Below are 14,387 nucleotides of genomic sequence, written 5' to 3'. Positions count from 1 at the left end.
AAAGTAATTAAAATAAAAAAACAAGAAGAAAAATGTTCACTTTTGCAAAGTTCAGGCACTATTAATTTTGAAGAGGAAAAACTTTTGCTGAAAAAAGAAACTATTAACTCTGCAGAGAAAAAATAAATAAAAATAATCTATTGTATAATACCCATTTATCAGAAGGGAAGTAGCAACCACTTTGCTTTGTTATGATTTTTGCTCAGAACTCAAAAGCATAACATGAACCTATTTTGACCATTTCAATTAATCTTATAATTCAACTACTGTCTTATATTTATACCACTCAAAATTCAGTAATATAGATAGTTCTCTGTTAAGCTCCCACCACTTTTTCACCTGAAGATCCCAGCTATGGAGCATGGAGTCCCAGGGATCTCATGTCCCTGGGACACCTGCACCACAGCATACTCTCCCCAGCCCACATGCACTCTTTGCAGCAGCCTCTTACTTCACTCCCTAGTACTCACTTGTCCTCTGGTCTGCTTTTGAGCCACCTGGACTTGCAACTTCCAGCCAGCTTTCCTATTGACTAGTTGTTGGATGCCAGCAGGAACTCCCAGTCACATGATATTCTTGATTAATGGCCAAGTTAAGTTTTCATTTAACAATGGCAATGAGGACTACTGAGATTTCCATCACTAAGCAATGTGGTCATGTGATATTGTGTTTTACAACCTCATTGCTTAGCGATGGAAATTCCAGTCCCAATTACAGTTGTTAACTGTAAACTACCTGTATGTGCTTGTAATCTGATCACTGATGTCCACCATCACCATACTCCCCTGTTGCATGATCTCTACAATTTGCAGGCTATTCAGGAGAATCTATGTCAGAAATTCATCACTTTCCATGTCATCTTTCAACCCTTGTTCAATTGTTTACACATTAAATTATGTGAAATGCAGTTTGTAAATGCTCTCTCACCTACCATGCATCCTCTTTTGTTTGCAAGGAACTTGTTTGTCATACTGAAATGGAGTTTATGTGCAGTAACAGCCTAATAACCCAGCAACTTTAGTCACTTATTAAAGTCAAGCATGTGTCTTTGTTTCATGTTGTTAATGATGTGGAACCATAGAGGCCCAACTATGTTTCGCCTGGACTGTGTGGAAGCGAGTGCTGAGAGCTCATTACTTGGCTCCCCATTGGAATCCTGCAGGCTTCTGCTCATTGAGGGACTGTAGGGGCTTTGACAGAATTATTATACTGAATATTTTTAGACTCATTAACTATATCACCAAAGCAAAACATCTCTTCAATGCAAATGCTTGCAGATTCTGTAGCTTTGCTTTACTTATCGCAAAAGAAAGGATACAGCTTGAAAACAAGTTAAGGAAAGGACTTTCATGCTTGAATGTTTGAATTTGTAACATATATTCAGCATGCCTAAGCCCCGTTCAACTCATTTAAGCCACTCATGTTTAAGGGCTTTTTAAAAAATGCCAGTGTTCAGTTTGATAAATATGCAGCACAATCCTGCCAATATCTACATAGAAGTTAAGACCTATTCACTTCAGTGTGATTAAGTTGCAGGTAAAGAGTGTTTGCAAAATTAAAGCAGTTTTACACAGAATATGAAACCTATTTAATCTTCAAATTATCGGTAGAGCATTCAGCAAGTAGAAAAAGGACGGTCTTAATTTTATTCTAGTGTCATTCAACGTAAAACAGAGAAACATCTGTTCAGATACGTGAGGATATTTGATTCATACATTGATATTTCAGTTATTTACCAAGAAGTAAGTCCCACTGAGTTCTTATTATGCTGTTGCTTCAGACTGTAGAACTAGGCATTCAAAACAAAGGAATTCCAAACCATACATTATATTTTTTTTCCTGATGTTCCATTATCTTTCACTTACCCTCTCACTTATGAATGCCACATGCTTCTTAGGGTTCACAAATTGATCTTAGTTCAATTTATTGGTATAACTTACAATCGAAAATGTATTTCCATATTTATCTGAAACAAAGAAAACTAAATTTAAGTTATAAAGGAATTTTAACTTGATAACCTATTATGAACAAAATCTGTTCGCTGCTTACTTTCCCGGTCTTCCCAGATAGGGTAGCCATCTGCCACTAAACCTAGTGTTGGATATCTTTTCTGTTCAATAAATGGGCTACATAGGTGTGTTTCACTGGACAAAGACCCTAATCAACACCTCTCCTCAAAAGGCAGAGCTAAAATATAAAGAAAATATTATTTGTAAGTTGCCTGTAAAATAACTGCTTGTATGTAATATTAATTGATGTTCCATCTGTATAGGCAAATGTACATACAAACTATTCTGTCATTCATGCACACATATATTGTATGCAGATTACGAAGGTATGAAAAGAATGTTATTTTAACAACTTCAAGTAGATTAGATGCATTCCTGCTCAGATCATGACGAAGAAACCAGATTTCTAACTATCCTAATGTCTCTTCCTTAGAACAATTTGCCTTGAAATTAACCAGAAAGGAGGTCAATTATATTTGATCCTAACTAGTCACTATGAATTGGTCTGAAATGTAAGTGTTCTGGAACCAAGGGAAATTGTATTTATGGCATTGTTATGTTTAGCAGCTACACAACTGAAAAAAATGCCAACAAGAAAGGAAAACATCCAGTGGAATGGTTTGCTTCCAGAAGTTGTGAGAGCACCATCACTGGAGACTTTAAGAAGAGATTGGAAAGTCATTTTTCCAGAATGGTAAAGGGACTTCTGCTTGAACAGGTGATTGGACTAGAAGACCTCAAAAGTCCCTTCCAACTCTGCTAGTCTATAATTCTGTAATTATAAGACTACATACGTTCTTATTAATATGCTTTTAAGCAACCATTTTGGTATTGTCCCATTCCATGTCTGCTTAAAAATAGATAGTTACTAATTCTAGGCAGATTGGAATATATTTTTGATCAGAAGTGATTAATGTTAACACGTGATGTTTTTTTTCTACCTTCTATAGGCTTATGTTAACCTTAAAGTTATCCCTTGACATTTTTTGAATGTAGCACAGAAGAGTTCCACAAGGCATGTCACCTTTTCTTTGGTTTAAGGATGAAGCGAAATAAATGATTAAATACTTAATTAAGCTAAGAGTAAGAGTGACCCCAGCACTCATCTTTATCTACTTCCTAAACCCTCAACCTACATAAATACTCAAAAATCCATGAATGTCAATAATACCTTGGTTGTACTTTGAGTCAGCATGAAAATGAAGAAACCAGGTTTGGATGAAAAGAAAATACCTATCCATTTTTTCCTCCTCTTCAATAGTGTTAGATTCTCAGAAACTGCCTGAACAAGTCCCTGCAGTTTCTTGGCAAGATTTTTGAAGAAGTGGTCACCATTGTCTAAGCTAGGGCTTAGTGAAAGTAACTGACCTAAAGTCACCCAAGTGGCTTTGTTCTAATGTAGGATTAGAACTCATTGTCTATTTTTTTTTAAGAATATGTAAGTTAACTCAATCACAGTCTCATTGTGAATGCCTTCCAGATCCCACAGACTAATTGGAACAGATATATTAAATCCTATGGAAAGCGTTGGTAAAATCAAGCCCATTAAAGCCTGCTAAAAATTGTATAGGACTAGCCAAATTCAATTATTCTTTTCAATCTTCAAACAATGTGTAGCCTGTACTTGTAAACCAGAAATCCAGATTCACTTATTATATCAAAAGAAAAACCTACAAAATATTAGAATTTCAAAGTAGTTTTGACATGACAGTATATTATGCTAAGGTCATTCTGCATCCTTGGGCATCTGTAAATGATATTTATTTCTTGAACTATTGCAATTTTAGTTGTTTCAAGACAGCTGATAGATGTTAGGATTATTAATACTCCCTCTAAAACTAGAGTTGCTTAGTTTGAAATTTAAAGCTGTTCATCCAAGAATGAGTTGCTGTCCTTTCCCATTTCCCATTTTTCTTTTGGTGAAATTATAGTTGATTTTACGTAGAAAAGTTGCACTGTATCCTTTACACTATACTTACATTGCTCAGGGCAATTTATAATAATTACAGTTAAATATTCCAACAAAACTAGTACATAAACATGATAAAAATGGAGACAAATTTCACAGTTAAAAACATTTGAAAAGAAAGATCTAGCATAACAAAAGTAATCTGCCTAGTGAGCCAAAAATTTACCAGAACAGGAAATTTTAAGTATTTTTATGCAAAATTGAAAAAAAGAAATCAAATAGATGTCACCAAGCAACGTGTACCAATGTCTAGATGCACTCATTAAGAACCCTCTTACTCTCTTCCAACCCATGTTTAATCAGGATAGGAATCTATTAGGATAAGATGTATTTTAAACCAACAGTTTGATTTGCAGAGGAGAGGGCATTCAAGTTAGTGTGGATTCCTAGTGACTGCCTGGAAACATACCTGAAGTTTTTACAGCAAGATTTTCAGAAGTAGTTTGCCATTGTTTGCTTCCTAAGCTGAGAGAGAGTTTCTGGTGCAAGGCCATCCAGCTTGCCTAACATTGGTACTAGAACTCACAGTCTTCTGGTTCCTAGCCTAGTGTTTTAACCACTACACCAAATTATTTAAGAGTAAAGCTGCTGCAGAATGACTACAATATACTGACACTGGTGATCATATAGTAGCCATCTTGATGTGTTTTCTGGGTCCAGTGAAGTTTTTAAAAACAGTCCTATATAAAATAAATGTTAATATTCTTACTTGCATGAAGACATATAGTGCTCCTTGGTTAATGACTATTCATTTAGTGTCTGTTTAAAGGTGCAATACTACTGAACTTGCAATACTTATGACCAATTCTTGAAGTTCCAGCTGTGTTAGCATCCTTGTGTTGCTGTTTTACTTCATCGGTTCTAAGTCACATGTGTCCTTTTTATTTTTAATGATGACCAAGTATTAGCATGTTCCAAACTCATAGATATACACACTCCCCATTGTTATCTAAGTTTCCAAATGCAAGTTGGACTCATGGAAACCATAAAAATGGCAAGTTATTACAAATACAGAATGCTGCCGTATCTGAAATATTCTGGAACTTTTTCCAAAATTTATCTGAGAAGAAGGCTAGAATTATTTTAGAGTACATTAACTCTCATCTAATTCATTTCTACATTAAGGCACCTATTCAAAACACAAATACGCTTTTTTTCTCCAGATCAAGATTTTCTCACTGATAAGATTTGAGCAAGTATCTCACATTACTTAAATAGATTTGGTCTACAATAAATCTTGGTTCTGGGATATGCACTAATATTATTTATACATTTTTCTAGCAGGACAAGGCAACAACGAAATGATATTGCCAGAGAAATGAAACTTTGTTCCATTTTCCAATCTGTTTGGGATGTAGGGAAATCTATTGTTATGGGATTGTTGCTTATCAGCACTTTAAAATTCCTATTCAATTGTTTCCCTCACAAAATCAGTGGGAAACCATTCTAATTCTCATTATTTTCAGTATTATGCCATCAATTTTTTGCTTTGGGAGTCCCCAAAATGTGGGGAAATAGAAGGGAATATGCAGGCTTCAAATTGTTCATGTGGTTCCCCCCCCCCCCAAAAAAATAAAGAGAAATGTATTGAGACTGAACTGTCTGATTAAGTTTTATGAATGTATTACATTTATGTTGTATTACATTTATGTGTCATATAAGCTCTAGCTAAATTTAACCTTATTTGTTTACACATTTGTAATACAAACGTAACAGAAGTCATTTCTTGTGCTTTGACATGATTTTGATAATGCTGAATATCATGTTTGTTCAGCTAATTACTACAATATCTTATTGATTTTCAGCATCCTTCTTCATTTCTAACACATTTTGATTTTGTAATGGTACACATCCCTAAATTAGCTATCATAGTGCATTATTTTTTTTTACTTTGAGATGTTTATCATTTTGATTTTGGATGTTCTTGTACCCTACATTATGAATTGATTAAATAGATGATTGCTCTTCAATGCAGACTAATTAGTTGACCGTGAAAATGGAATCTGGTGAATTTCCTTTGGAGGATTGAACGTAAATGAAATTACATTAGTCACAAATTAAATTTCATTATCCATTCCATTCTCCATTTGGTTTCATTTCCAAATAAAAGAAAGGATCCAGATTTCCCCCTGATTTTCCATGAACATTTGTAAAATTCCATATAATGCAAACTTTTTAAAAATAAATGTTTGAACTAGGACTAAAAATATGTCCTTTTGTCATAATTCAACATTTTTTTCAAAAGCTGCCCCATTACAAGACTAACAAGTAGGTAATCAGTGGCTTTACCTTTGTCCTTCCCTTTTGTATGACTTTCAGTTCCATATATTTTGAGTCTTAGCCTGAATAGCTTTAATGGCACTAATGTTTCTTCAAATTCATATAATAAATAAATCTTTTGAACACATGGCAATTTCAGAATTGTACCTTTTGACTATGAAATAATTTCTTCAAGCAGGGACTATGATATTGTGAGCAAATGAAGTGTCTGCTCTTCAGGTAAATTTTCGATTTACAGCTTTTCATAAACATACAGCATTGATAAGAGTTCATTTTTACAATATGATAAATATAATAACAGATGGTTAACAAAGGGATTTCAGGATTGGTGTAATGTTTAACTCAACCTGTTGGCTTCTTTTTCTTCTATTTTTTTATAATTTATTGCTTTTTCTTTTCTTTCAGCACTTAGCCAGGGTGGATCCTACATGTTAAATGTTAAATCTAATTGACCATTTTTTCCTACTTTTTTGTACACTGTTTTTTCTTGTTGTTGTTAGGGTTAGTGTATGTTTTTACTTTGTTTCATTTTGTTTGTTTGTTTTACTGTTCTGTATTTTATTCTCTACGATAAAACAATAAATTTAAATTAGAGATAATAGTTCATTTTTTTTCAGAATATCGTGAGTTTTCATGCTAACCAGGATATAATTTTACCAGGTTTTTTTAAATTGCCATTTTCCTACAATAGAAAATGTCATAGTAGAAATATAAAAATGAATTGGGGAAATTTAAACATATAAAAATGGTTAATGTTTCTATTAATCAGAAGCAATTATATTGGATATTTTTAAAGACTCAAAATATAATACATTTAGGTAGGGTCTATAATTTACTAATTACTAGTAAACTATTATTGGCAAAGAATTGGAAAAAGTAAAAATAAAGATGTTCCAGATTAACACTGTTGCTAGTTATCCATGTAATATTGGCAGCTGTCATATCAGTTGTCTGCTTATTAGTAACAGTATTTGATTATTGTCAAATATTCAATGAAGCTAAGAATGTTATTATGTAATATGATTTTTAATTTAATCACAAGTCCTGAAAAAGTGCCTAGCTATGAGTCAAAATAAGAATGAATATACTTAGGGGAAGATAAGAGAAATGTCTCCCTTCTGCTGTTGTTTCTTTAATGATTCTATTCTACCATTTCTTCAATATTAGTGTATCTCTTGTCCTACAGTGCGTTTTTCTGTGGTGAGTTGGCCATGGCAAGTTGTCCCATTGCAAGTTGTCTATGAGAGTTGGCTGTGGCAATTTGGCTGTGGCAAGTTGTCCAGGGTGAGATGGCCATGGCAAGTTGGTTTCGGCAAGTTGTCCTAGACCCGTGTTCTTCACAGCATGACAAATTCAGTTCTTAAATCTTCAGGTTTTTTTCCCACAATTGCATTTTCCTCTTCAGTTTTTAGAACTGCATTCAGTTTTTCTACAGATTTCAGTAAATAACCAAAGCTGTTGCTGAGTTGTTACTAAATCAGACATTCATGCATGCACAGAAACCTAGACAGTAATCTACAAACTCGTTTTCCCATATTCTTTATCTAATTAAATCTCTAATATGGAGAGTGGGGGGAAAAGGCTTGATTCTTAGAGTTTGCCAAATTGAAAAAAGAAAAACCTAATTAACAACTTTCATATGATTGGTACATAACTGGGAAGATTTTTGCTACCTTTTTAAAAAAAACTATAAAAACTCAGAAAAATTCTATTTTAATCTTTCTTCTGTTATTTAGTGACTTTTGAATCTTGAGATAAATACATTTAAATTTTAAGATATTTAGTGATGTTTGCTCATTGTTCTTCAAAGCGTTCAGACTGCTGTGCGCTGCCCAGAGTCCTTTTCAGTGAGATGGATGACTATTTGATTAATAATGTTTAATAATAATTCAGGATTAGTTAAATCTGTTGTCCCTCGGTACTTACACTTACTGCTGATGATTTCTAAGATACTTTTGATTTATGGAATTATTATTCTTTTCATGAGTTGTGATGGTTGTGCCCTAGCTGGTTGTATAAAAAGGCACATTTTTTTAAAGTTCTGTGGTTGCCCATTGCACCAAAGGGTGCTGTAAAGATAATCCATTTTCTCTGTATGGAGCTCTGGGCTGCTGCAATGTTTTTTTTGCTCATCTGAATACTGTTTCAACTTTGTACAGCTGATTGTTTCTTTGTAGGCAATAGAATTGTCACTCTGTATTGTAGCATTGTTTTGTATGTACTGTTGAGATGGTTTTTTTTTTAATATACCAAGCCGGAAGTCTTCCTTTCTCTGCTGATGAAAATATCTAGGAAGGATAGTCTGTTATTGTTCTCTTCTTCTTTTGTGAATTTGATACTCATTTAAATATGTGATTGATTGTTTTGTGCATGTTCTTTACTTGCCCTTTTTTGATTATATCAAAACTATTGTCCACAAAAAGGATCTTCTTTTGCATTGCATGGGTTATTATTCCAAAACAGTGCATGCCTGTTTCTGCTATGAATCTTGAATTGGGTGATTCCATGGGGATTTCTCTTATATTTTTCTCTATCTATCCATCAAACTGAAAGTAAACAGTGAGGCAGAGGTCTTTAACTTCCGTAATTCTAGGGATTTCATTTTCTGTATGTTCAGCTAAGTTTTGTATTTATCTCTTCTTGTCTTTACCTTATTTTCCTTTTCTTTCAGTTCATGAGCTCTTTGTAGGACTTTATCTTCCCTCATTTTTGGCTATGAATGTTTGACTAGAATCAGACACACTTGGGTAATCAAAGACTTTGTAGTAAAATTTCTACTGTTGCTCTGAACATATAACCCTTTATATCTCAGAAATGACTTTTAAAACTTTACAAAGTTTCCAAAGTATTTCATGGCACTTACTTTTATCTGGTGTTCTCCAAACCGGTTGGACTAAATTCCTAATATCCCCTCCTTGCATCTGATCCCACTGGAAGTACATTTATCCCTGCAAATGTTAACATGTTTTTGGATCCTATTCCTTGAAAGCAAATGGTACTGATTATCTAAGCTTTACGGTGTGGAAAATGCAACCATATTTGATTCAATTCCTAGTGTGACCATTACATAAAACCTGGTATGGTAATTTTTAACATGTCAGAATTAGGTAATCAATAAGATATCTATTTATATTTTTCACAACTTTCATAACATCGTTTATCAGATATAAAAAACAAATTATACAAAAATATTGATTATTGACATAAGGTATGTGAAGTACATGGAACATTATGAAACACAATTTACTTGTAAATTATCATAATTCAGTATGCCTATTTTCCTGACAATGTTTTTTATAAGAGCCAAAGATATTGCATGTTTAGACGTGAAAGGCCATTAATTTTTATAAGCTTCTCTGTTATTCTGTGAGTTTTACCTATTTTCTATTCTCATTGTAACAAATACAATTTGAGAGCAGAATTTAGACAAGGAAATGAATATAGGCAGTCAAGGAATGTTACTTTATGTAATTAAAGTATTTTTATTCATGCGTTCATTCTGGTTTTGACCTCAATGAATTGGAAGACTTCCAAAGTAGTATTACACTATTGTTTTAATCTGATTGACAAGTAAACTTAGAAAGGTCATTCACTGATGATGGTGACTGAGATTGTAGCATAGCATAAGCAGCATAAGGGTTATTTTCCAGTTTACCAGTATTTAACTCCTAAAAATATAGTCAGGATTCAAGCAATTCTTTAAGACACACCCAGGAATATGGACATCTTCAATGGTATTTCCATGAAGAGATCATTGTACCATGTAGTTAAATTGTTTTGTAACTGTCCACCATTTCATTAGAGATTGCTCAAATGAAATAGGAAACTACTGGCTTGATGACTGGGGGGCAGGCAGGGAGCTCTAATACCCAAGACACTCTGGGCCTATCATAACCATAGATGGATGGATGAATAAAATAGATAAGATCGATAGATTTATTATCCCAAAGATATATTTATTTACTCTGTTGCAAATCAGTTGAAATAAATGCAATGTAAATAATATCCCAAAAGCAGCTGTAAAATTTCTGCTACATTTAGTATTCTTTTTCAATGAAATACTTACAAGAGGTGAAAACCATACATGTCCTTCTTAAATTTAAATGTTTGAACTTGTATATGCATGTATATACATCTAGACAGATAGATATAGATAAGGTAGTGTCACTTTCAGCTGCTGCCTTAACTGCAATTTAGTGCAGCTAGATGCTTTCTTGTCACATGGTTATAGCTAGGTAGATTAATAGGGAGTTCTGTCTGGAAATTTCTTTCCTGTTATTGTTCTCCCTCAGCTGCTGATGGTGAAGTTAATTCTCTTTAGTTTTGTCATGCTCTGAAGCACACATTGCCAAGCTATGATAAGCTTTACAAGGAAAAATGAGCCACAGTGTCCATCAAAGTCTTAAACTTGCATTTTAAACTTTGGCCTGACCTGATGTGCCATTCAAAATGCTTCAAAAGATTATTTTTTAAAGAAAGGTTCAATATGTCCCGAGGCTATCGGTTCTGAGTTAAACTGGGTGAAGTAGAAATATTTTACTCATCAGCTTTGCAGTCACAGAGTTTGCCTCAGCTAGAACAAAACTGCTGAGGCATTTAGAGAAAATTAACCCCCCATCCTGGCAGCCAGATGTGACTGGTTTCTGATGAATGCGCATGAGTGGGCTGAAAAATCAAGAGACTGTGAAATTCCTGTCAGGTCCGTACAGTGCAGAATGGGCTATTGACTGCTTTCTATATTTCCCTCCATCATTCTTCTTGAACACTGCCATTAATTTCCTCTCCCACTCTGACTTATTTTTTCCCCTTTCCTCTTTTAGCTCTCTCAGCTGCAAAAGAAGCTGCACAGGCTATTGGTGGAATACTTCAAATTGCATGCCCTCTATAACCAAGCCAAGCTCAGGAAGTTGCAGGCAGCCTCTCATGAGTCTGTTCAGAAAATATTAGCTGTAAAGGTAGGTGTCTGCAGAAAGGAGAAAAGATCATTCTCATCTACAGAATGTAGATTGAAAAGTAAATAATGAGTAGTGTGATGAAGCATTAAAACCATATCCCACCCGAGTTTTGTAAATTTTTAACTTCTTTAATAAACTGGAATTGCATAAAGAATGAATTCAGTGGGAAACACATGATGCCTGGATATACAGTATTTTTAAAAGACAAATGGAACATTGCAATTTAAAAATGATAGTGGTTGCCAAAATATTTCAGAATATGATAAATATATTATATATTATATTATATATATAATATATTATATATTATATTATATTATATTATATTATATTATATTATATTATAATTGTTTTCTTAAGTTTTCGCGGGTACTTACATGTATGGCATTCAGCTTTGTTCAGGTATTTTCCCACGTCATTGTAGTTGTGCTTTTAAAGTTGTAGCAACGTTTTGGCAGAATCTCATCTGCTATCATCAGGCTTCTTTATACTGTTCATCTGTGAGTCAGACTTTTACAGTGGTTTCAGATTTAAATTTGGGGCAGCCTATTGCTGTGCCAGAATGTTTTTTTCTTCACCCTGATTGGTTGGGAGTCTTGGTCTGTGTTTATTGGTCTTGGAGTTTGCTATGTTCTGCTTGATTGGTATTTCTAATATCTTCTGTGTGTTTTTTGGCTCTCTTTGTATCTTGATTGGCTGGCAACATTGTGTTACTTTATTGGAGGCCTTTAGTGCAGCTTGGCTCCAGGTAAATGGACAGCTATCTTTAGTTAGGAAGCTAGGTTTCATCTGGGTGCCTGGTTGGGGTGTGTCTGAGCTGGAGGTATCAGGGGGGATCTCTTTGTGCCCAGGTGTTTGCCTGGCTTGTGGTGTGGAGATTTTTTTGTTTGTGAGTGCAGGCTTCCAAATGATGGACAGTCTGGTGGAATCATCTCTTCTATTCATGCTTTCAGGTCTTTTTTCAATCTCTATGGCTTCTCTGATGATTCTGTGGCTGGGGTTTTCTACAGTGGCTAGGGTTTTGGTGCTAGGGTTGGTATTTATTTTTAATGATTTCAAGGGTCTCTTTTATCGGGGTCTCTTTTACCCTTGAAATCATCAAAAATAAATACCAACCAGCTAAACACCTCATGGAACTAACAGAACACTGCTTAACCAACACATATTTCATATACAAAGGACAAAGATACAAACAAATTGAAGGAGCCCCTATGGGATCACCACTGTCACCCATCATTGCAAACCTGTTCATGGAAGAATTCAAATCCAGAGCCCTGGCCAATGCCATCCACAAATCCAAACTATGGTTAAGATACATCGATGACACATTTGTGATTTGGCCCCATGGAAAAGAAAACCTAAACAATTTCCTAACACACCTAAACAGCACACACCCCAAAATCAAGTTCACCATGGAAACGGAAACAAACAAACAACTACCATTCCTAGATGTACTAATCTACAAAAAAACAGATGGCACACTAGGACATACCATATACCAGAAGAAAACACACACTAACCGCTACCTCAATGCCCAATCCCACCACCACCCAGCACAGATAAACTCCGTGGCTAAAACACTAATTACTAGAACCAAACGCCTGGCAGACAAGACACACATTAAGACTGAACTATGCACCCTGACTAAAGTTCTGACAGCCAACGGCTTCCACAAAAGCAAAATCACCGGCTTGATCCACAAAAACACACTGAGACATAATAGAGACCCAGAAGATGAACAGCTGTCCTGTCCTACATAAGAGGCACTACAGACAAAATTAGTAAGATACTACACAGACATCACATCAAGACTGCCTTCAAAACAGACAGAAAAATAGCAGCCATCCTTAGAAACCCCAAAGATAAAATTGACCTGGAAAACCAGGGCATATATGAAGCCCCCTGTGCATCATGACCGGCCACATACATTGGACAGACCAATAGAAGAATAAATACCCACCTGGATGAACACAAAAATGCAGTAAAAAAGCTGGAACACACTTCCTTACTAGTCCAACACATGGAAGCCACAGGGCATAGCATCAACTTCAATGGCACCAAAACCCTAGCCACTATAGAAAACCCCAGCCACAGAATCATCAGAGAAGCCATAGAGATTGAAAAAAGACCACAAGCCAGGCAAACACCTGGGCACAAACAGATCCCCCCTGATACCTCCAGCTCAAACACACCCCAACCAGGCACCCAGATGAAACCTAGCATTTTTAGGACTATGTAAATCATTATCAAGTGGGAAGGTAAGTGAAGTCTCCCAAAGATTTCAGCTTACCTTAAAAACCTTCCCAAATCATCTGATGTGCCATACTGAACTTTCAGGAACATACTCATTGCCATGAGTGAAGGACTTCTCTAAATGTTTTGACAAATATTTATATTTATAGAGATGCCTTTATTTCAGAAAATAGCAATATTTCTTTAAGACTACATAAGTATGATCATAGAAGCCCAGACCAGCACAATACCGCTGAGAAAGAAAAACAAGAAATCCAAGAAGAAGCCAGCATAGCTGCACAAAGGTCTCTCTGGAAGATTGAAAGAAAAAAAGGACAAGTACAAAAAATGGAAAGAAGGACATACAACTAAGGCAGAATATCAGCAGATAGCCAGAATCTGCAAAGTCGAAGTCAGGATAGCAAAGGCTCAGAACGAACAAAGACTTGCAACAAAAGTTAAAAATAATAAAAAAAAGTTTCTTCCAACATATAAATAACAAGAAAAAAATCAAGGAAACAGTCAGTCCACTAAAGAGAGAAAACAGCAAGGAAGTAACAGGCAACATAGAGAAAGCAGAACTGTTAACTCATTCTTTGCATCTGTCTTCACACAAAAAGAAACTATAGCTCAAACCACCAAAAACATAACTGTAAAAGACAGACCAGAAATAAAAGTTAAAATAATCAAAAAAATAGTAAGAGAGCACCTGTCTGAGCTTAATGAACACAAATCACCGGGCCTGATGGATTATATCCCAGAGTTTTAAAGGAGCTGGCAGAAGTCATCTCAGAACCACTGCACCATATCTTTCAAAAATCCTGGAGCACCAGGGAACTACCAGAGGACTGGAAAAGAGCTGATGTGGTTCCCATCTTCAAAAAAGGAGAAAAAAAAACAGACCCAGGAAACTATAAACCAATCAGCCTAACATCAATACCC

The 14,387-nt window shown here is 35.0% G+C and overlaps 1 protein-coding gene across 2 annotated transcripts in view; it reads left to right on the top strand.

Moving 5' to 3' along the window:
* Positions 1-14,387, top strand: part of CCDC178 (coiled-coil domain containing 178) — a 133,572-nt gene that overhangs the window by 104,758 nt on the left and 14,427 nt on the right. For both annotated transcript variants that reach the window (XM_087931205.1, XM_087931206.1), the window contains one exon: positions 11,079-11,213. In XM_087931205.1, the coding sequence (XP_087787331.1) occupies positions 11,079-11,213 (135 nt within the window). The remainder of the gene's footprint in view (positions 1-11,078; positions 11,214-14,387) is intronic.

The sequence above is a fragment of the Pseudonaja textilis genome, chromosome 3, assembly GCF_049901715.1.
Source record: "Pseudonaja textilis isolate UNSWEBS1 chromosome 3, rPseTex1.2, whole genome shotgun sequence".
Classification (NCBI taxonomy): domain Eukaryota; kingdom Metazoa; phylum Chordata; class Lepidosauria; order Squamata; family Elapidae; genus Pseudonaja; species Pseudonaja textilis.
Note: the sequence above shows the minus strand (reverse complement) of the source record. Positions and strands in the feature narration are given on the sequence as shown.